The sequence below is a fragment of the Hypanus sabinus genome, chromosome 7, assembly GCF_030144855.1.
Source record: "Hypanus sabinus isolate sHypSab1 chromosome 7, sHypSab1.hap1, whole genome shotgun sequence".
Lineage (NCBI taxonomy): Eukaryota > Metazoa > Chordata > Chondrichthyes > Myliobatiformes > Dasyatidae > Hypanus > Hypanus sabinus.
In genome coordinates this window covers 11196473-11220925 of record NC_082712.1, presented here as the reverse complement: position 1 = coordinate 11220925, position 24453 = coordinate 11196473, and the positions used below count along the sequence as shown (strand labels likewise).

The window sequence follows — 24453 nt, the reverse complement described above, 5'->3', positions numbered from 1 at the left end:
CTGCCATTTTTCTGCCCAACTCTGCAGCCTGTCTATATCCCCTTGTAACCTTCGACAACCTGCAGCTCCATCCACAACTCCTCCAATCTTCACATCATCCGCAAACTTACTCACCCATCCTTCCACCTCTACATCCAGGTCACTTATAAATATCACAAATAGCAGGGGTCCCAGGACAGATCCCTGCAGCACTTCACTAGTCACCGACCTCCAGGCAGAATACTTTCCTTCCAAAAATACCCTCTGCTTTCCTCCTTTAAGCCAATTTTTTATCCAAACAGCCAAGGTTCCACTTATCCCATGCCTCATGACTTTCTGGACAAGTCTCTCATGAGGGACCTTGTCAAATGCCTTGCTAGTCCATATAGACCACATCCACTGCCCTACCCTCCCCTCATCAATTTCTTTTGTTACCTCTTCAAAATACTCAATCAGGCTCGGGAGGCATGATCTTCCCTTCACAAAGCCATTGACCATCCATGAGCAGACTGTACTTCTCCAAATGCTTGTAGATCCTATAATTAAGAATCCTTTCCAATAGTTTGCAGACCACCGACGTAAGACTCACCAGTTTATAGTTCCCAGGTGTCTCCCTATTACCTTTTTCAAACAAGGGAACTACATTTGCCATTCTCCAGTCCTCCGGCACTTCCCCTGTAGCCAAAGAGGATTCAAAGATCATAGCTAATGGTCCAGCGATCTCTTCTCTCAATTTCCTCAACAACCAGGGGTGTATCACATCCGGCGCTGGAAATTTATCAATCTTGATGATTTTAAGAAGATCCAGCACTTCTTCTTCTTCCTTAATCTTCACATTGTCCAACACACAGGCCTGCTCTATTTCGACCTCACCCTGATCAAGATCCTTTTCATTTGTGAATACTTGTGGTGGTTCAGTCCGAAGTCCGTGGTCCAGTCTGCGGACTCTGGACTCCGGGTTTTCTGGCGGTCCCTTGATGCAGTTGGACTTGACTAGAAACACCTGAGGTTCATATTGGCACTGGGAATATAAGTGGCCCTGGTGTTGAGTGTGGTGGTGGGTCGTCTTGTCAAGATTCTCATGGCACAGATGGCTGGTGGAAGGCTAGAACGGACTCTTGCCACCCTTGGGGCTGAGTTGGAGAGCCATGGCTTCTGGGAGTGTGATGAACTACATATACCTGTCTGGACACACCCCTCTGCTGACTGCTCCTGTGGCTCCTCCCACGGGCCCTGGTATAAAGGCGATTGGAGGCACTGCTCCTCCCTCAGTCTCCAGGATGTTGTATGATGGTCTCTTGCTGCTGATAGTGCTCTCTTCCAGCTAATAAAAGCCTATCTCTCGTCTCACATCTCCGAGAGTTATTGATGGTGCATCAGGGAGCCTTGCTGTCAGTAGTCGGAGCTGTCATTGCAGTATGGATTCAGTTGCTTCCCGGGCCAGCTGGGTGGCCGTCAGACTCTCCGAGCGAGGTAGAGATCTGGTTGCTTCTGTAGCCAGCCAAGGCTGCCGGCCGCAACGGCTACTCGGAGCTACCCCGATGCAGAGGTGGAACTGTCTGTCATTCCTTGGTGTTTGTCTCGTCCTGTCCTTGCCCCTGTGGGGTAAGTCTGGCCATTCTGCCATTGCCCTGCGGGGGAAACAGGTCACACCCACCCCAAAAGAGGTCCCAATGATCCAGAAATCTGAATCCCTGCCCCCTGCTCCATTCCCTCAGCCACTCATTTATCCTCCACCTCATTATATTCCTATTCTCACTGTCACGTGGCACAGGCAGTAATCCCGAGATTACTACCTTTGATGTCCTGCTTTTCAACTTCCTTCCTAACTCCCTGTAGTCTTCTTTCAGGACCTCTTTCCTTTTCCTACCTATGTCATTGGTACCTATATGTACCATGACCTCTGGCTGTTCTCCCCCCGATCACAGGATATCTCGGACACGACCTGAAACATCCTGGACCCTGGCACCTGGGAGGCAAACTACCATCTGAGCTTCATTCCTGTGTCCACAGAATCGCCTGTCTGATCCCCTGACTATAGAGTCCCCTATCAATACTGCCTTCCTCTTCCCTTCCGAGCCACAGGGCCAGACTGTGCCAGAGGCACAGCCACTGTTGCTTCCCCCACGCAGGCTGTTCCCCCAACAGTACTCAAACAGGAGTACTTACTGTCAAGGGGTACAGCCACTGGGGTACTCTCTAGTACTTGACTCTTCCCCTTCCCCCTCCTGACTATGACCCATTTCTCTGACCACCGTGGCCCCGGAGTGACCGCCTGCCTGTAACTCCTCTCTATCACCTCCTCACTCTCCCTGACCAGACGAAGGTCATCAAGCTGCATCTCCAGTTCCCTAACACTGTCCCTTAGGAGTTGCATCTCGATGCACCAGGTGCAGATGTGGTCACCCGGGATGCTGGGAGTCTCCGCAACTTCCCACATCTGACACCGACCACAGAAAACTGGCCTCACACACATACTACTTCCTTCTGCAATCAACAACTGCTTTGCCTCGTCCCGTTACCGCTGAAGCCCTTTCACTCTGCTGCTTCTCTCACCGCTGCCCGCTCGCTGGATATGTCTGCCTTTTAAAACTGTTCGCGCTCAACTGGCTGACATCATGTGCCTGCGCAGTCTGGCCTCTCTGTTTCCCCCAGAACTCAAAATATCTTCCCACTGGAAATCAGTAGGTGCTCTCCCACTGCCTCCTTGTTCCAAACATGCAGGTCAATCGGGAAAATCAGTTTGGTAATGGATCTCAAGAGAGTGAGTTTGTAGAATACCTGAGTGATGGCTTTTTAGAGCAGTTTGTCATTGAGCCGACTGGAGAATCAGCTCTACTGGATTGGGTGTTATGTAATGAACTGGAGGTGATTAGGGAGCTTAAGGTAAAAGAACCATTAGGAACCAGTGTTCACAATATGATTGAGAGTTCAACTTGAAATTTGATAGGGAGAATGTAAGGTCTGATGTAGCAGTATTTCAGTGGAATAAAAGAAATTACAGTACATCACCAAGACAAAGGAGTTGGTGGTGGAGTTCAGGAAGGTGAAAGCACCCTGCATTCCCATCTCCATCAGGGGAACAGGTGTGGAGGTCGTCCAAGACTACAGATTCCTGGGAACTCACATGGACAATAAACTGGACTGGACTAAAAGTACAGTGGCTGAGTACGAGAAGGGACAGAGTCGACTATACTTCCCGAGGAGGCTCCGGTCATTCAACGTCTACAGTACTCTGCTGCAGATCTTCTACAACTCAGTGGTGGCCAGCATTCTACTCTGCATTGTGGTCGCTGGGGCAGCAGGGTGAGAGCAGCTGATGCTTAGAAGATCGATAAGCTTGCCAGGAAGGCTGGTTCTGTTCTGGGGGTGGAACTGGATCCCCTGGTGGCTGTCTGAGAGGAGGATTATGCAGAAGCTACAGTGCATTATGGAAATCCCTCTCACCCCTCCATGACACACTGGACAAAGAGAGGAGCACCTTTAGTAACAGACTGATTCCACCGAGGTGCACCACTGAATGCCACAGGAGATCCTTTCTCCCTCTGGCTCTAAGTCTCTACAACTCCAGCTCCTTAATTATATTAGTATATGGTTTCATTGTTCATCTGTATTTTCCACTGTTAATTTTTAATGCATATTTTGTATTTTCTAATAGCCCAATGCTTACATTTTGTATGTTAAAGTTTATATTTCTGACTGAGCAACCTTGCAACAATAATTTCCTTTGGGATAAATTAAGTGTTATCTTATACAAGAAAGCAAAAATGAGCAGGAAGATAGAGGATTTGGAAGCTTTTAAATCCCTAAAAAAAGTCATCAGGGGTTAAAGATGAAATATAAAGCAAGCTAACAAACAGTATCAAGGTGGATTGAAAAAGCTGTTTTCAAGTACACAAAACATAAAAGAGAGATGAGAGTAGATACAGGACCGCTAGAAAATGAGGCCAGAGAGATAGTAAGGAGATGGCAGGTGAACTAAATGAGTATTTTGGAAGGCACTAGCAGTGAGCCAGGTGTTGAACAGTGTGAGGGAAGAGAAGCGAGTGCAATTACTATTACAAGGGAGAAGATGCTCAAAAAGCTGAGACCTAAAGATACATAAGTCACGTGGTCCAGATGAACTGCACTCAAGGGTTCTGAGAGGCAGTGGTAAAGATTGCGGAGGCATTTGTAATGATATTTCTGGCATGGTTCCAGAAGATTGCAAATGTCACTCCGCTCTTTAAGAAAGGAGGGAGTCAGCAGAAAGGAAACAATAGACCATTTAGCCAGACCTCCGTGGTTGGGAAGATGTTGGAGTCAATTGTTAAGGATGAGTTTATGGAGTACTTGGTGACACAGGACAAGATAGGACGAAGTCAGCATGGTTTCCTTAAGGGAAAATATTGCCTGATAAACCTGTTGGAATTCTTTGAGGAGATTAGATGTAGGATAGATAAAGTGGATGTTGTATATTTGGATTTTCAGAAGGTCTTTGACAAGATATCACACATGAGGCTGCTTACCAATTTAAGAGCGATGGTATTACAGGGAAGTTACTGGCATGATTAGAACGTTGGGTACTTGGTAAGAGGCAGTGAGTGGAAATAAGAGTTTTTATTGTTTGGCTGCCAGTGACTAGTGGTGTTCTGTAGGTATTGGTTTTTATGCTGTATGTAAATGATTTAGATGATGGAACAGTAGTTGTGTGGCCAAATTTGCAGATAATATGAAGATTGGTGGAGGGTCAGGTAGTGTTGAGGAAGCAGGTAGACTGCAGAAGGACTTGGACAGATTAGGAGAATGGGCAAGAAAGTGGCAAGTGAAATACAATGTTGGAAAATGCATGGTAGAAGAAATAAATGTGCGGACTATTTTCTAAACAGGGAGAAAATCCAAAAATCTAAGATGCAAAGCGACTTGGGAGTCATGCAGAACACCCTAAAGGTTAACTTGCAGGTAGAGTCAGTGGTGAGGAAGGCAAATGCAATGTTACCATTCATTTCAAGAAGACTAGAATAGAAGAGCAGGGATGTGATGCTGAGGCTTTATAAGGCACTGGTGAGGCTTCGTCTTGAGTATTGTGAATAGTTCTGGGCTCCCTATCTAAGAAAAGATGTGCAAGCATTGGAGAGGGTCCAGAGGCAATTCACAAGGATGATTCCGGGAATGAACAGGTTATCATATGAGGAACATTTGATGACTCTGGGCCTGTACCCACTGGAATTTAGAAGAATGAGGGGGATCTCACTGAAACCTTTCGAATGTTGAAAGCCCTAGACAGAGTAGATGTGGAAAGGCTGTTTCCCTTGATGGGGGAGACACAGCCTCAGGATAGATGAGTGTCCATCTAAAACAGAGTCGCGGAGAAATTTCTTCAGCCAGAGGTATTGAATTTATGAAATTTATTACCACAGGCAGCTGTAGTGACCAGGTTGTTGGATGTTTTTAAGGCAGAGATTGATATGTTCTTGATTATCCCCGACATTAAAGATTACCTGGAGAAGGCTGGGTAGTGGAGGGGGAAAAAAAGATCAACCCTGATTGAATGATGGAGCAGACTTGATGGGCAGAATGGCCTAATTCTGCTCCTATGTCTTATGGTCTTATTTTCTAGTTTTTGCTCTATTATATGCCCTCAACACACAAACAAAGATGGACATACAACCAATATGCAAAAGACGGACTGGGCAAAAAAAATGAGATAAGTAAAACTGAGAACATGAGTTACAGAATGTTTGAAAGTGAGTCCATAGGTTGTCGAATCAGTTCAGAGTTGTGGTGAATGAAGCATTCCACTCTGGTTCAGAAGCCTGATCGTTGAGAGGTCATAACTGTCCCTGAACCTGGTGGTATGGGTCCAGAGGCTTCTGTACCTCTTGCCTGATGGCAGCAGTGAGAGGTGAGCATGGCCTGGATGTTGGGGGTCCTTGATGATGGAAGCTGCTTTCTTGTGGCAGCGCTCCTTGTAGATGTGCTCACTGGTGGGGAGGGCACCTCCTGTGATGGACTGGGCCGTACCCATCTCTCTTTGTAGGATTTTTTGTTCTTGGGCATTGGGGTTTCCATAGCAGGTTAGGATTCGACCAATCCACATACTCTCCACTGTGAATTACAGAAGTTAGTCACACCAGAGATCATAGGTTCATGCTACAATATTGGTTACAATAGTGACAATGAGAAAAAGGAACTTAAATGGTGACAGTGACTGCTTCGAGCTCGTCTGTGAAACAGCTCAAATTCCACTCTTTAACATCATTTTTCCCTTTTCAAGGGTGCAGCAGTCCTGTCGGAGTCCATGATCTCCGACTGCACTCAAACTACAGTTCTTCACGGCAGTGGGTTCCAGCTCCCAGAGGTTGCTGACTGCCCATTTTTGATATCTCCAGGAGTGGCCTGGACGATGTGTATCTTCCAGATGTGTATCTTTGGGGTGCAGCCAGCACAGCCCCTTTGCAAAAGATTGAAACCTTGAGTCAGGGGGCTCTCTCGCTCTCGCTCCGCGATCTGTGGTTTGATATTTTATATTCTGTGTTTTATTTGCTTGTTTTTTTTGTTTGCACAACTTGTTCTGTTTTTTGCACGTTGGGTGTTTGAGCTTTTTCTTTGAATCAGTTCCACGGTATTTCATTGTTTTGTAGTTGTCTGTGGGAAGACAAATCTCAGGGTTGAATACTGCACACGAACTTTGATAATAAATGTACTTTAAACTTTAAATAAAATAAATAAATCTTGCTAGTATTCATCACTGTTTTATGTTTCAAAAATAACCTTCATACATATTAAAAATACATACAAACAAGGAAACTACAAAATCTTCATATTCAGGTCGTTAATTAATGTTCACCTAACTTTAACAATTATACTACCCACTGTCATGCAAGTGGCCGCTAGGGTGTTTAAGGGGCTGGACTCTGGACCCACTGGACAGCCCTCCAATTGAGGTACTGGACATCTCGCTGCCCTGGGTGACCAACAAGTTTTGGGCAGATCAAAGTGTCAGGCACAGTCACATTGACAACCCCAGCCTGCACATTCAGGCACCTCGCATCTCCACCCAGCCAATGGGATTCACCTGCCGATCGTTCCAGAATCATCACCGGCAGCCTATTTCAACCCAGCTCTCATCCACACTCCTTGTTCACTCATCGAATGAGCTGACCTTAAATAGTTGCTCCCAGTCCTCACTCTCCCTGCCTAGTTTACCTTGTTGCCTGTTGTGTTCAGTTTCTGTCTCTCTCAATTTACACACCCCCCATGGATTGTTATTGTACAGTCTGTTATTAAGGTTATTGCTCACGGCTGAATCATCTCCACTGCTTTGCTTTTGGGATAAGCCTCCTCGACATCCCCTGACACGAAGTAGATCCATCACTGAGTTGATGATCTTCCAGCAGACTTGTAGTCTGCCGGGGTACACCCATACATCAGAGAGTCAGTCCACTGTTACACAGCTGCTGGGAATGAACTGCAACACGGGCTCTTGCATCTTCTCCACATCCTCTCAGCAAATCCACAGCTGGGTGACCTCAGAAATGTGTGTTTTTAATTTATTATACAAACAATTTACAAGAATAAACTGTTTTTACATCACCATAAGACATAGGAGCAGAAGTAAGCCATTCAGCCCATCAAGTCTGCTCCACCTGGCTGATTTATTTTCCATCTCAACCCCATTCTCCTCCCTTCTCCCCACAACCTTTAACTCCCTGACTAATCAGGAACCTATCAAGCTCTGCTTTAAAAATGCTCAATGATTTGGCCTCCACAGCTGCCTGTGGAAATGAATTCCACAGATTTACCACTCCCTGGCTAAAGAAATTCCTCTTCATCTCTGTTCTAAATGGCCGTCCTTCTATTCTGAGGCTGTGCCCTCAGTTCCAAGACTTACCCACAATTGGGAACATCCTCTCCATGTTCACTGCATCTAGGCCTCTCAGTATTGCATAGGTTTCAATTAGATCCCCTGCACCCCCCAACATTCTTCTAAACTTCAGCAAGTACAAGACAAGAGTTATCAAACACCATACACAGCACCCTGTCTGGGTGCATCTCGGCTAGATGTGGCACATTTCTGTCTGTGACACAAGAAGCATTTCGATTAATGCTGACAGATAAAGCCAATCTATCACTTTATCTTGCACAAGTCACTGATACTTCTGTGTTGTTTTTCCTACCGCAATGAAAGAGGAGATATTTCCAGCTACTTCCTCATTTACCACATCCCCAAAAGGCAAGTTCAGTCCTTTCAGCTGTGAAACTAATTGGGCATTATCATTATCTTCCCTCAGACCAAACCCAGTCTGTCCGATCTCCCCTCAGACCAAACCCACTCTGTACGATCTCCCCTCAGACCAAACCCAGTCTGTCTGATCTCCCCTCAGACCAAACCCAGTCTGTCCAATCTCCCCTCAGACCAAACCCAGTCTGTCCAATCTCTCCTCAGACCAAACCCAGTCTGTCCAATCTCCCCTCAGACCAAACCCAGTCTGTCCGATCTCCCCTCAGACCAAACCCAGTCTGTCCGATCTCCCCTCAGACCAAACCCAGTCTGTCCAATCTCCCCCAGACCAAACACAGTCTGTCCGATCTCCCCTCAGACCAAACCCAGTCTGTCCGATCTCTCCTCAGACCAAACCCAGTCTGTCCGATCTCCCCACAGACCAAACCCAGTCTGTCCGATCTCCCCCAGACAAAACCCAGTCTGTCCGATCTCCCCTCAGACCAAACCCAGTCTGTCCGATCTCCCCACAGACCAAACCCAGTCTGTCCGATCTCCCCCAGACCAAACACAGTCTGTCCGATCTCCCTCAGACCAAACCCAGACCGTCCAATCTCCCCTCAGACCAAACCCAGTCTGTCCAATCTCCCCCAGACCAAACACAGTCTGTCCGATCTCCCCTCAGACCAAACCCAGTCTGAGCGATCTCTCCTCAAACCAAACCCAGTCTGTCCCATTTCCCTCAGACCAAACCCAGTCTGTCCCATCTCCCCTCAGACCAAACCCAGTCCCTCCGACCTCCCCTCAGACCAAACCCAGTCTGTCCAATCTCTCCTCAGACCAAACCCAGTCTGTCCCATCTCCCTCAGACCAAACCCAGTCTGTCCTATCTCCCCTCAGACCAAACCCGGTCTGTCCGATCTCTCCTCAGACCAAACCCGGTCTGTCCGATCTCCCCTCAGACCAAACCCAGTCTGTCCGATCTCCCCTCAGATCAAACCCAGTCTGTCCCACCTCCCTCAGACCAAACCCAGACTGTCCGATCTCCCCTCAGACCAAACCCAGTCCCTCCGACCTCCCCTCAGACCAAACCCAGTCTGTCCAATCTCTCCTCAGACCAAACCCAGTCTGTCCCATCTCCCTCAGACCAAACCCAGTCTGTCCCATCTCCCTCAGACCAAACCCTGTCTGTCCGATCTCCCCTCAGACCAAACCCAGTCTGTCCTATCTCCCCTCAGACCAAACCCGGTCTGTCCGATCTCTCCTCAGACCAAACCCGGTCTGTCCGATCTCTCCTCAGACCAAACCCGGTCTGTCCCACCTCCCTCAGACCAAACCCAGTCTGTCCGATCTCCCCTCAGACCAAACCCAGTCTGTCCGATCTCCCCTCAGATCAAACCCAGTCTGTCCGATCTCCCCTCAGACCAAACCCAGTCTGTCCGATCTCCCCTCAGAACAAACCCAGTCTCTGTGATCTCTCCACAGTCTTTCATCAGAACAAACTGACTCTCTGAAAACACCTCAGTCACTCCAAAAAACAAAGCCAGTCTCCCTCTGATCTCACCTCCGAGCAAACCCAGTCCCAGGCGGGGGAAGGTGATCTGTATGTGGTGTATGTTATTCATGACAGTTGGCATCTGCCAAATCATACAATTAACTGGATCAAAGCAAAGCCCCACTTTGGCCAAGTAATCAGTCCCCAGAATATGTTCCCGCTCCCTGGGTAATTCCACCAGCACTGTTGAATGTTTCGATGCTATGTCTCCTATCCTTAATTCCAAAGTCACACTCACACGTCCCACTGGTGGATGTCTGAGAATCCAATGAGGATAACTCTACCTTGTATCTCCCAATTTACGTTATTTACATTAGTGGTGTTGACGGTGGTTCGGGATCCTCCAGTGTCCCATAAAAAGGTAACAGGGCGGCCTCTGACCCTACCAATCACTCAAGGACTTCCAGTTTCACCCCATCTTGTGTCACACCCATGTTGGTGAAGCCTGACACCATCATTCAGACTCAGGGTACAATTCCCTGGATGGTGGTGTCTCCATCATGTTATATTGTGGGCTCCGTCTTTCTGGCTCCTCCAATTACAAACCCTATTGCTCTGCTCTTTCTTGTCTCAGGTTTGGAAATTCTCTCTTCATGTGTCCCTCTTGACCACAGTTATAGCATTTAATTACTCCACCTTCAGTTCTCCCTGTTGCTGGCCCTGTTCAATTTCCTCTGCCCTTCCTTGCCCCTTGATGGTGTGGCAGGGAGGCCCTCGGGGTGGGTCCCCTACCCTTATTTCTCCAGGCAGATGCCTGACTTTTAATAGCCATCACCTTCCCATTAGGGAGTTTAGATGGTCTCTGTATCTCCTTTTCCCTCACTCTACACATTTTCCTCAGTGCCTCAGTATGTGTGGGTTCAGAAGGATCAAACATTTCCAGTGCCTTTTTAGATTCAACGGTATAGTGAGACGCCAGTATCCACAACCATCTAAATGGCCGCACTCTACTGCTGTTCCTACACTCCTTGGAACACAGTCCATAAATGGGATGCAAATGCAGTGGGATGTTCACCTCTCCTCCGGTAAAATCTGTCTAGTGCGTCGACTGGGTCCCCTCTGTTAACACCCATAGCAGTCAGTTCCCCACCATCTCACTGTAGATCCGGCAAAGCCAAGTGCATATTTGGATGGGACACATTATAATCAATCTCCTTTCCTTGAAGTTCTCTCTGATGGCTAGTTGCTTGGAAAAGCTCTTGAGTATTGTCTCTGAGCACACGTGTCCTGATTAATCTAGTAGCAAAAGTAGCATATGCATTTTCGAGAACCCCGCATGCACTAAATGCTTGCAAGCTACAGTCTGGTGAAATCGGCATCTCTCACTGTATTCTCACAATGATCTGGCAATGCTGTTGTTCTCATGTTGGGGGAGCTGTATGGTATGTGTGTGCAGGTGTGTGTTGGCTCATTGCTGTGTCGTGGTGACCTTTGTGCTATCTCCCATGCTCCCAAGCTGCTGCAGCGTGCACTGTACGCTGCTAGAGGATGCGCTGCCATGGTGAGCCTGCGACAAGGAATGAGCGACTCAGCAGTTCTGTGTGACCCAGTTCATGATTCCTCAATTTTTTCCTGATTTTAGGTAATCTGAACCAGCTCAGGAACATACAAGATTGGATTAGATTGTGAGCTTCGTGTCGCTAAATGAGTCGGGTCCCACCTTGTGAAAGAAATGGAGACCGAACAAAAGTATTGGCGCACACTTCTAGAGCAAATAATTGAAGTTGTAAAGTTTTTAGCAGAACGAGGCCTTTCATTTTGTGGTAATGATGAAGCTGTTGGCTCACCTCATAATGGAAATTACTTGGGGTTGTTAGAATTACTGGCCAAGTTCGACCCTTTTCTGGCAGAGCATATAAATTGCTCATGCAAACAAAGGAAAGGGACATAACTCATACCTATCTAAAACAACATATAACCATATAACAATTACAGCACGAAACAGGCCATCTCGGCCCTTCTAGTCCGTGCCGTCCCACCTACCTGCACTCAGCCCATAACTCTCCATTCCTCTCCTGTCCATATACCTATCCAATTTTTTTTAAATGACAATATCGAACATGGCTCTACCACTTCCATTGGAAGTTCATTCCACACAGCTACCACCCTCTGAGTAAAGTAGTTCCCCCTCATGTTACCCCTAAACTTTTGCCCCTTAATTCTCAACTCATGTCCTCTTGTTTGAATCTCCCCTACTCTGAATGGAAAAAGCCTATCCATGTCAACTCTATCTATCCCCCTCATAATTTTAAGTACCTCTATCAAGTGCCCCCTCAACCTTCTATGCTCCAAAGAATAAAGACCTAACTTGTTCAACCTTTCCCTGTAACTTAGGTGCTGAAACCAGGTAACATGTGTGGAAGTCATCAATCTGATTGGATCCAGCATACTGCATCACATTAATGGTGATGTGAAGGAATACAAGTACTATTCTGTTTCATTGGATTCTGCTCCAGATATATCTAATGTGGACCAGCTGACTTTGACTGAGTGCTATGTTTTGCCGTCTGGAGCAGTTGAAAGATTCATGAAGTTTTTGGATATGGAAGGTCATAGTGCTGAACAGCTCGTTCAAAGTTCACTTTACTTTTTAAAGGAAAATGACATTGGTATAAAAGTCTGCCCTGGTCAAAGTTATGACAATGCCAGCAACGTAAGTGGCAAGTCTAGTGGCTTACAAGCACGAATTAAAGAGCTGAATGAGTTTGCGGATTACATTCCATGTTCTGCACGTTCACTAAATTTGGTTGGAAAATGTGCTGCTGAATGTTGTCAAGAAGCATTAATTTTCTTTCAATTTGTAGAAAGCCTGTGCACTTTTTTTTCTGCTTCTACTTACCAGTGGGGTCTCCTTTCTGCTGCATTATCTGGTGGTGGTGCTCATTTGCCCATTGTGAAAAGAATGTCAGATACCAGGTGGTCAGCTCATGCAGATGCAACAAAGCACTTTTACACAGCTTTTCTGCAATAAAACAAGTCTTGGATGACATTTCAAATAACAATGATCAGAAGGCAGTGTCGACAACAGGCTCGTGGACTACTTTCAACCATGATGAAGTTGGAAACAGGAATAATTATCATATTGTGGGTCAAGTATTACAGCATTTTCAAATGACCAGTGCTTCTTTGCAATCTTCTGGCCAAGACTTGAACACAGCTTGTGCACTCTATGAATCCTTGCATGGATATATTCAAGCTATGCGGTCTACTTTTTCAGACATTGAGCAAAAAGCCAAGGATCTGACTAAGTGTGAAGGTTATCAACAGCAAACTCGAAGAAAACACAAGCAAAATCACACGTATGATGACTTCAGTGGTTCCAGCACTCTTGATCCACTTATTGAATCGCAAACACCTTCTCAGAAGTTTAAAAGCTGAACATTTCTTGCCATTATTGACAGCTTGCTTTCTGCCCTGTCAAAAAGGCAGAAAGCTTATCTAAAGGTGAATGGTGTTTTTGGATTCCTTCATCAGTTACAGTCATTTACACCAGAAGAGATCATAAAGAGGTCATCAAACCTTATTAAATCATATCTGGAAGATCTAGAAGAAAGTCTTGATGAAGAATTTGTGCAGTTTACTGAACTGTTGAAAGCTGATCTTGCTTCTCATATTGGCGCCAAACAAGACCTCATAGAGTTACAGTTGTACCATTTGATAAGTGACGATTCTTTGGAGTCATGTTTTCCAAATGTAGAAAATGCCATGTGCATCTATTTGTCACTCATGGTTACCAACTGCAGTGGAGAACACTCATTTTCAAAACTGAAAAGGATTAAAAATGAACTAAGGAGCACCATGGGTCAAAACAATTTGAACAACCTCACTCTAATGAGCATTGAAATTGAACTTCTGCATGAAATAGACATTTCCAGTATCATCAACAAATTTGCTCATGCTCGATCTAGAAAATCTAACTTTTAAATTGTGGTTTTGTTACTTTTGACATTTGAAGTTGATACCTATGTGTAAGTAATACTATCACTTAAGTGTCAGATATTTGTTGTATTATCTGGATGTATAGCAAATGAAAAAAGTGAATTACTTTACTATGCAAGTAAATAATTTATGTTTTAATACTTATGTGCATTTTTTAAATTTAGGGCCCCTTTATAACATATGCTACAGGCCCCACACTAGCTTAATCCAGCCCTGTCCAGACCCCAAACCACTAAACCAATATGAATTTCCAAAAAGTGGTCAGACAGAATGAAAGAGTAGAATGGTCCACAGTTTTAAACATAAATAATGGGTTTTGGTCATGGTCAAGTTTGCATTTGCCTTTCAGAGACAGCAGTGTACGTGGACTACCCTACCACAGGGGTTCCATAATTCCCCATCTATATTTCACCAGCGCTCAGGGGAAAGGTTTAAACGGTTTTCAAAACCCAAGTGCTTGATTCAGTACATATGTGATCTACTCCTGCAGAGTGAAACCAAGCAGGAGCTTTATCAGCTATTGACAGAACTGGTGCAGTTATTAGCAACACACACAAAATGCTGGATGAACTCAACAGGCCAGGCAGCATCTTATAGGAAAGAGTAGAGTCAACATTTCAGGCCAAAACGCTTCAGCAGGACTGGAGGGAAAAAGCTGAGGAGTAGATTTAAAAGGTGGGGGGAGGGAGAGAGAAACACCAGGTGAAACCTGGAGGGGGGAGGGATGAAGTAAAGAGCTGGGTTGATTGGTGAAAGAGACAGAAGGCCATGGAAGAAAGTAAAAGGGGGAGGAGCACCGAGGGGAGGCAATGGGTGGGAAAGGAGATAACATGAGAGAGGGAAAAGGGGATGGGAAGTGGTGAAGTGGGGGGAGGTGGGGGGGTATTACTGGAAGTTTGAGAAATCAATGGTCATGCCATCAGGTTGGAGGCTGCCCAAACAGAATACAAGGTGTTGTTCCTCCAACCTAAGTGTGGCCTCATCACGACAGCGGAGGAGGCCGTGGATTGACATATCGGAATGGGAATGGGAAGTGGAATTAAAATGGGTGGCCATTGGGAGTTCCCGCTTGTTGCCACTTGTTCTGGCGGACAGAGCGTAAGTCTCCCAATCTATGTCAGATCTCACCGATATGCAGGAGGCCACACGGAGAGCACCGAACAGAGTGTACAACTGCAAAAGATTCACAGGTGAAGCGTTGCCTCGCCTGGAAGGACTGTTTAGGGCCCTGGATGGCAGTGAGTGAGGAGGTGTCGGGGCAGGTGTAGCACTTGTTCCGCTTGCGAGGGACATGAGTGGGGGGGGGGGAACGAATGGACAAGAGAGTCACGTAGGAAGCAATCCCTGAGGAATGCAGAAAGTGGGGGGGGTGAATACATGTTTGGTGGTGGGATCCCATTGGAGGTGGGGGCAGTTTCAGAGCATTATGTTCTGGACGCGGAGGCAGGTGAGGCGGTTGATGTGGACAGGAGGAACCCTATCCCTGGTAGGGTGGCGGGAGGATGGGTTAAGAACAGATGTGTGTGAAAAGGAAGAGGTGCATTTGAGGACAGAGCTGATGATGGAGGAAAGGAAGCCGCTTTCTTTGAAAAAGGAAATTCGTTCAAGAATGAAAAGCCTCATCCTGAGGGCAGATGCAGCGGAGACAAAAGAATTGAGAGAATGGGGGGGTATTTTTACCAGTAGCAGGGTGGGACAGGGTGTAGTCCAGGTAGCTGTGAGAGTCCATTGGTTTGTAATGGACATCAGTGGATAAGCCGTCTCCGGAGACAAAAACAGTGAGATCGAGAAAGGGAAGGGAGGTGTCAGAAATGGACCAGGTGAATTTGAGGGCAGGGTGGAATTTGGAGGCAAAATGGATGAAGTTGATGAGTTCAGCGCGGGTGCAGGAACTAGCACCAATGCAGTTGTCGATGTAACATAGGAAAAGTGGGGACGGTCACCAGTGAAGGCTTGGAACATAGACTGTTCCACATGGCAAACAAACAGACAGGCATAGCTGGGACCCATGCCACTGCCCATGGCTGCCCCTTTTTGCATTGGGACTAAAGATAAACTCCAGAAAAGCACAGGAAATGAAACAAAAGTTAGTTGTTTGAGAATGGTCTTGACACTGGGAAAAAGAGAAATTAAAAAGCAAGGAGTAGAATTGTTTATGAAATTGCGGTCCTTTCTGGGGCTGGTAGGCTACTGCAGGGATTACGTTGATGGATTTTCTACTGAGGCAGCTCCTTTAATGGAATTACTGAAAAAGAATGTGGTGTGGGAATGGAAATCAGAACACACCCAGGACATCACAGATCTGAAGCAAGCGTTGGCCACTCTGCCTGCTTTAAAAACCCCAAATCCGAATGAGTCATTCTCATTGGAGGTGGCTACAACTGATACCAGCTTCTCAGCAGAACTGTTACAGCAGACGCACGGAAAGTTGACACCAGTAGCCTATGCATCACTCATGCTCTCACCATTAGAACAGGGGTAGACTATATCTGAAAAACACTTGTTAGTGGTTTTCTGGGCAGTACAACATTTCACCTACAAAGTGGGACCTAATCCACTTTCAATACTGACAGAAAAGACCTCCATACATTTACTGTTAGATGGAAGGATTCACGATTGGTCAGTAAGCCAAAATAGAATTGCAAGATAGACATTGCTGTTGCAAGGGGGAAATATTAGTGTAAAGTGAGTTTAAACACTACCTTTATGTTAGTCGATAACCTGATACACCAAGGAAGTGAACATGAGTGTCAAGTTATGATAGCAAATGATCCCAAGGGTCCATTTGTATCAAAACAAAAAGGACGGGTGGAAGCAGATCAGATAAAGTACTGACTGAGAACAGAGACACAAAGAAAAAAGACAATCCTACTTTAAAATTTTTGTGGATGGCTCCTCATCAGTACAGGATGGTGAGAGAACTGGGTGTGGCATATATGTAGAGGATGAACATGGCCAGGAAAGGTAACGTTACCCAAATCCATGGGTGTACAGGCAGCAGAAATGGCAGCTGTGGTATTTGTGGTTAGCCACCCAAAGCGGTTTCTGCCAGGGTCAGTCATACACTCTGATAGTATGTATGTTTGTAACAGCCTTACAGTACATTTACCCTCTCATCTGCTGCTTCATTACAATATATATTTGAAGAGGCAAAGGGAAAATAATAAGGAGTCATAAAGGTGAAGTCCCACTTTAAACCATCTCCTGAGGGAAATTGAAAGGCTGACAAATTGGCGAAGCAAGGTGCTTTTATTGGACAGGAATGGCAGCTACAGGTTTGCAGATTGGAAGGCAGAAGGGAAAACAGATTAAGGTTATGGATTTAACAGAGGAGCAGAAGAAAGATAAAGAATTTTTTAAAAAATGCTTGAAGGACAGGGTCTGAAATATACAAAGAGGACAAGGGAGTGTTTGTCAAAGAAGGAGTTGTCCTTCAATGAGGAAAGTTTGTGGTTCCAGAGGGAGGAAGAAACCAGATGATCCATTGTTTCCATGATCTATGGGGACATCAGGATGTGAAAGCACCCTGGAAAAGATCATGAAAGTGGGCTGGTGGCCTAAAATGAAGGATGATGTGGAGCATTATGTCAAAAATTGCTTGATTTGTGTACAATATAATCCTGACAGACATGTAAAAAAAGGAGCCCTTCGACACACCAAGCCAGTGGAAGGGCTTTGGTCTATTTGCAGATAGGTTATGTTGGTCTCGTTCCACCCACCCCAGGAGGGTACAAATATATTCTGGTAGAAATAGATCCAAAGTGGGTGGAAGCTTTTCCAGCTAAAATAACAACAAAGGTCACTGCAAAAATCTTATTGGAAAGGATATTCTCTCATTGGGAACTACCCCGGAGTATCGAATCAGATCCAGAACACATTTCACAGCCCAGATAATTCTGGGCTGTGAAATGTGTTCTGGATCCGATTCGATACTGTCATGGCACTTTTAAGGATCAAGCAGAGATTTCATATACACTATAGACCACAGTCTGGTGGAATTGTGGAAAGGATGAATTGAACACTAAAATATATAGAACCATAGAACACTACAGCACAGAAAACGGGCCATTCAGCCCTCCTAGTCTGGGCTGAAACTTTATTCCGCTAGTCCCATTGACCTGTACCCAGTCCATAACCCTCCAACCTCTCTCATCCATGTATCTATCCAATTTATTCTTAAAACTTAAGAGTGAGCCTGCATTTACCATGTCAGATGGCAGCTCGTTCCACATTCCCACCACCCGCTGAGTGAAGAAGTTCCCCCTAATGTTCTCCCAAACGTTTCCCCTTTCACCCTAAAGCCATGTATTTATTTCTCCTAATCTGTGGAAAGAGCTTACTCATATTTACTCTGTCTATACCCCTCATAATTTTGTAAACCTCTATCAAATCCCCCTCATTCTTCTATGCTCCAAGGAATAAAGTCCTAACCTGTTCAATCTTTCCCTGTAACTCAACTCCTGAAAACCCAGCAAAATCCTGGTAAATCTTCTCTACACTCTTTCAATCTTACTGATATCCTTCTTATAGTTAGGTGACCAGAACTGCACACAATACTTCAAATTTGGCCTCACCAATGTCTTATACAACCTCACCATAACATCCCAACTCCTATACTCAAGACTTTGATTTATGAATGCCAGGATGCCAAAAGCCTTCTTTACACCCCTGTCTACCTGTGACGCCACTTTTAGGGAGTTACGTATCTGAACTCCCAGATCCCTTTGTTCATCTGCACTCCTCAGTGCCCTGCCATTTACTGTGTATGTCCTACCTTGATTTGTCCTTCCAAAATGCAACACCTCACACCTGTCTGCATTAAATTCTATCTGCCATTTTGTAGCCCATTTTTCCAGTTGGTCCAGATCACTCTGCAAGCTTTGAAAGCATTCCTCGCTGTCTACAACACCTCCAATCTTAGTATCATCAGCAAACTTGCTGATCCAATTTACCACTTTATCATTTAGACCATTGATATAGACAACAAACAACAATAGTCCCAGTGCAGATCCCTGAGGCACACCACTAGTCACAGACCTCCAGTCTGAGAAGCAATCATCCACTACCACTCTCTGTCTTCTCCCACACAGCCAATTTTGAATCCAGTTCACAACCTCTCCATGGATACCTAGTGTCTGAACCTTCTGAACTAACCACCCCATGTGGGACCTTGTCAAAGGCCTTACTAAAGTCCATGTAGACAACATCCACAGCCTTTCCTTCATCTACTTTCTTGGTAGCCTCCTCGAAAAACTCTACAAGTTTCGTTAAACATGATCTACCGCACACAAAGCCATGATGACTATCCTTAATCAGCCCTTGGCTGTCCAAATACTTGTATATCCGATCTCTCAGAACACATTCCAATAATTTACCTACTACTGATGTCAGGCTCACCAGCCTGTAATTACCTGGTTTACTTTTGGAGCCTTCTTTAAACAACGGAACAACATGAGCTACCCTCTAATCCTCCGGCACTGCACCCGTGGCTGAGGACATCTTAAATATTTCTGCCAGGGCGCCTGCAATTTCTACACTAGTCTCTCTCAAGGTCCGAGGAAATATCATGTCAGGCCCAGGGGCTTTATCTACTTTTATTCGCTGTATGGCAGCAAACACCTCCTCCTCTTTAATCTCTTTATGTTCCATGACACTTCTGCTTGTTTTATAGAATATAGAACATAGAATAGTACAGCACATTACAGGTCTTTTGGCCCACAATGTTGTGCTGACCCTCAAACTCTGCCTTCCATATCCCCCCCACCTTAAATTCCTCCATATACCTGTCTAGTAGTCTCTTAAACTTCACTAGTGTATCTGCCTCCACCACTGACTCAGGCAGTGCATTCCACGCACCAACCACTCTCTGACTGAAAAACCTTCCTCTAATATTCCCCTTGAACTTCCCTCCCCTTACCTTGAAGCTATGTCCTCTTGTACTGAGCAGTGGTACCCTGGGGAAGAGGTGCTGGCTGTCCACTCTGTCTATTCCTCTTAATATATTGTACACCTCTATCACGTCTCCTCTCATCCTTCTCCCCAAAGAGTAAAGCCCGAGCTCCCTTAATCTCTGATCATAATCCATACTCTCTAAACCAGGCAGCATCTTCTGTACACTTTCCAATGCTTCCACATCCTTCCTATACTACCAGAACTGGACACAGTACTCCAAGTGTGGCCTAACTAGTTTTATAGAGCTGCATCATTACATCGCATCTCTTAAACTCTATCCCTCGACTTATGAAAGCTAACACCTCATAAGCTTTCTTAACTACCCTATCTAACTGTGAGGCAACTTTCAGGGACCTGTGGACATGTACCCCCAGATCCCTCTACTCCTCCACACTACCAAGTATCCTGCCATTTACTTTGTACTCTGCCTTGGAGTTTGTGCTTCCAAAGTGTACCACCTCACACTTCTCCGGGTTGAACTCCATCTGCCACTTCTCAGCCCACTTCTGCATCCTATCAATGTCTCTCTGCAATCTTCAACAATCCTCTACACTATCTACAACACCACCAACCTTTGTGTCATCTGCAAACTTGCGAACCCACACTTCTATCCCGACATCCAGGTCGTTAATAAAAATCACAAAAAGTAGAGGTACCAGAACAGATCCTTGTGGGACACCACTAGTCACAACCCTCTAATCTGAAAGTACTCCCACCACCACAACCCTCTGCCTTCTGCAGGCAAGCCAATTCTGAATCCACCCAGCCAAACTTCCCTGGATCCTATGCCTTCTGACTTTCTGAATAAGCCTACCCAGTGGAATCTTGTCAAATGCCTTACTAAAATCCACGTAGATCACATCCACTGCACTACCCTCACCTATATGCCTGGTCACCTCCTCAAAGAACTCTATCAGGCTTGTTAGGCACGATCTGCCCTTCACAAAGCCATGCTGACTGTACCTGATCAGACCAGGATTCTCTAAATGCCCATAGATCCAATCTTTAAGAATCTTTTCCCAACAGCTCACTGGTCTATAATTACCTGGACTATCCCTACTACCTTTTTTGAACAAGGGGACAACATTTGCCTCCCTTCAATCCTCTGGTACCATTCCCGTGGAAAACGAGGACACAAAGATCCTAGCCAGAGGTTCGGCAATCTTCCTTGCCTCGTGGAGCAACCTGGGGAATATTCCATCAGGCCCCAGGGACTTATCCGTCCTAATGTATTTTAACAACTCTAACACCTTCTCTTCCTTAATATCAACATGCTCCAGAACATCAACCTCACTCATATTGTCCTCACCATCATCAAGTTCCCTTTCAGTGGTGAATACAGAAGAGAAGTATTCATTGAGGACCTCGCTCACTTCCACATCCTCTAGGCACATCTTTCCAATTTTATTTCTAGTCGGTCCTACCTTCACTCCTGTCATCCTTTTGTTCTTCACATAATTGAAGAATGCCTTGGGGTTTTCCTTTACCCTGCTTGCCAAGGCCTTCTCATGCCCCCTTCTTGTTCTTCTCAGCCCTTTGTTAAGCTCCTTTCTTGCTACTCTATATTCCTCAATAGACCCATCTGATCCTTGCTTCCTAAACCTCATGTATGCTGCCTTCTTCCACCTGACTAGATTTTCCACTTCACTTGTCACCCATGGTTCCTTCACCCTACCATTCTTTATCTTCCTCACTGGGACAAATTTATCCCTATCATCCTGCAAGAGATCCTTAAACATTGACCACATGTCCATAGTACATTTCCCTGCAAAAGCATCATCCCAATTCACACCCGCAAGTTCTAGCCTTATAGCCTCATAATTTGCCCTTCCCCAATTAAAAATGTTCCTGTCCTCTCTGATTCTATCCTTTTCCATGATAATGCTAAAGGTCAGGGAGCGGTGATCACTGTCCCCCAGATGCTCACCCACTGACAGATCTGTGACCTGACCCAGTTCGTTACCTAATACTAGATCTAGTATGGCATTTCCCCTAGTCGGCCTGTCAACATACTGTGACAGGAATCCATCCCGGACACACTTAACAAACTCTGCCCCATCTAAACCCTTGGAACTAATCAAGTGCCAATCAATATAGAAGAATTTCCTTTCTTTCCATATACGCTATGCCAGTTTCCTGAGTAAATACTGATGCAAAAAAAACTGTTTAAGATCTGCCCCATCTCGTGAGGCTCCACACATAGAGGACCTCTCTGATCTTCTAGGGGACCAATTTTGTCCCTTACGATCCTTTTACTCTTAATATACTTGCAGAAACCCTTCAGGTTTACCTTCACATTATCAGCCAAAGCAACCTCATGTCTTCTTTTTGCCTTCCTGATTTCCTTCTTTAGTATTTTCTTATATTTTCTATACTCTTCAAGTACCTCATTTGTTCCTTGTTGCCTATACCTGCTATACACCTCTCTCTTTTTCTTAAACAGATCACCAATATCCCTTGAAAACCAAGGTTCCCTATGCCTGTTGACTTTGCCTTGAATCCTGGCAGGAACATGCAAACTCTGCACTCTCAAACTTTCGCCTTTGAAAGCCTTCCACTAACTGAACACATCCTTGCCAGAAAACAACTTATCCCAATCCAGTCTTCCCAGATCCTTTTTCATTTCCACAAAATAAGCCCTTCTCAAATTTAGTACCTCAACTCGAAAACCAAACCTATCCTTATCCATAATTAACTTGAAACTAATGACATTATGGTCACTGGACCCAAAATGTTCACCTACACATACTTCTGTCACCTGACCCATTTGGTTCCGTAATAGGAAATCAAGTATTGTATCCTCTCTCATAGGTACCTCTATATATTGATTTAGAAAACTTTCCTGAATGCATTTGACAACCTCTAATCCATCTAGCCCTTTCACAGTGTTGGAGTCCCAGTCAATATGTGGGAAGTTAAAATCTCCTACTATTACAACTTTCTGTTTCTTACATCGGTCTGCTATGTCTCTACAGATTTGCTCCTCCAATTCTCTCTGACTATTGGGCAGTCTATAATACAACCCTATTAGTGTGGTCACACCTTTCCTGTTCCACAGCTCCACCTATATGGCCTCATTAGACAAGCCCTCCGAGCTGTCCTGTCCACACACAGCTGTGATATTTTCCCTGACTAGTAATGCCACTCCTCCCCCTTTCAGCCCTCCCCCTCTAACACGTCTGAAACAACAGAACCCTGGAACATTAAGCTGCCTGTCCTGTCCCTCTTGCAAGCAAGTCTCACTAATAATAATAATGTTGTAATTCCACATGCCAATCCATGCCCTAAACTCATCTGCCTTATCTACAATACTCCTTGTATTGAAATAGATACATGAGAACATTTTTATCAAGTACAAACATTTGATTTCGGTCTATACATGCAGTCTTCGCATGACCTTTATCCTCCTCCACCTCACTATCTGCTCTAACACACTGGCTCCCCTCCCCCTGAAAATCTAGTTTAAATCCCCCGGAGCAGCACTAGCAAACCTTCCCACAAGGATGTTAATCCCCCTCCAGTTCACGTGCAAACCGTCCCGTCAGAACAGGTCCCACCTTCCCTGGAACAAAGCCCAATTGTCCAGAAACATGAAGCCCTTCCTCCTGCACCAACTGCTTAGCCACGTATTTAGCTGCATTATCTTCCTATTTCTAGCTGCACTAGCACGTGGCATGGCTAGCAATCCTGAGATTGCAACCCTGGAGTCCTGTCCTTCAACTTTGCACCTAACTCCCTAAGATCTCTTTTCAGGGCCTCCTCCTCCTTCCTATTCACGTCATTGGCCCCAACATGGACCACGACATCTGGCTGCTCACCCTCCCTCCTGAGAATATCGAGAACTTGATCCGAGATATCGCGAACCCTGACACCGGGAAGATAACAGACCATCCGAGATTCTCTATCTCTCCCACAAAACCTCCTATCTGTCCCACTAGCTATCAAATCCCCTATCACTACTGCTCTCTCCTTTTTCCTCCATCCCTTCTGAGCTGAGAGTCCAGTCTTGGTGCTAGAGACGCAACCACTGCAACTTGTCCCTGGTAGGTCATCCCCACCAACAGTATCCAAAACGGTATACTTATTATTGAGGGGAACAGCCACAGGGGTGCTCTGCTCATTCTGTCTAATCCCCTTATCTCTTCTGACAGTTACCCAGCTACCTGCCTCCTGACTTTATGGGGTGACTATCTCCCTGAAACTCCTGTCTATTTCTGCCTCTGCCTCACAAATGATCCGAAGTTCATCCAGCTCCCTAACTCGGTTTCTCAGGAGCTGCAGCTGGATGCACCTTTTGCAGGAGTAGTCATCAGGGACAGCTGTGCTCACCCTGACTTCCCACATACTGCAAACGGAGCACTCAACTGCCCTAACTGCTGACTCCATTGCCTACTCCTAAGTTAATTAAGTTAGTTAAAGGAACTTATCCAGCCTTACCTTGCTGGGAGCAAGGTCAGCCTCAGCCTCTGCTCGCCGAAGCCTCATGAGCCAAAGCCTCAATGCTCCACTCCTACCCTGAGCCACTCACACACTGGCCACTCCTCTTCAGTTACCCCTCCATTTGTTTGTCCCTGCCAATTATCACCAGTACTCACTCCCTCTAAACAACTAATCAACACTCTGTTTAACCCTTCAGTTGCCCTCCAAGCTCCTTTTAAAGCACACTCACCTCAGCTCCTCAGCTGCTTCCCTGCACTAGGTGATCTCCCGAGTCTCTCACTCCTCCTCCTGCTGTGATGGTCCTGAGATCACACTGTTCCTTCAGAACAAAATCCAGTCTCTCAGATCCCCCCCAACAACAAACCCAGTCTGTCCAATCTCCCCT

General features: G+C 45.6%; 1 protein-coding gene across 2 annotated transcripts in view; it reads right to left on the bottom strand.

Moving 5' to 3' along the window:
- Positions 1-3717: 3717 nt before the first annotated feature.
- Positions 3718-24453, bottom strand: part of LOC132396564 (zinc finger protein 131-like) — a 125613-nt gene continuing 104877 nt past the window's right edge. The window contains exon 8 of one of the 2 annotated variants that reach the window (XM_059974221.1): positions 3718-6606. In XM_059974221.1, the coding sequence (XP_059830204.1) occupies positions 6589-6606 (18 nt within the window). In that variant the 3' untranslated portion in view covers positions 3718-6588. Of the gene's footprint in view, positions 6607-12576; positions 12700-24453 lie in introns of those variants that run through there. The other variant, XM_059974219.1, reaches the window with a different exon arrangement.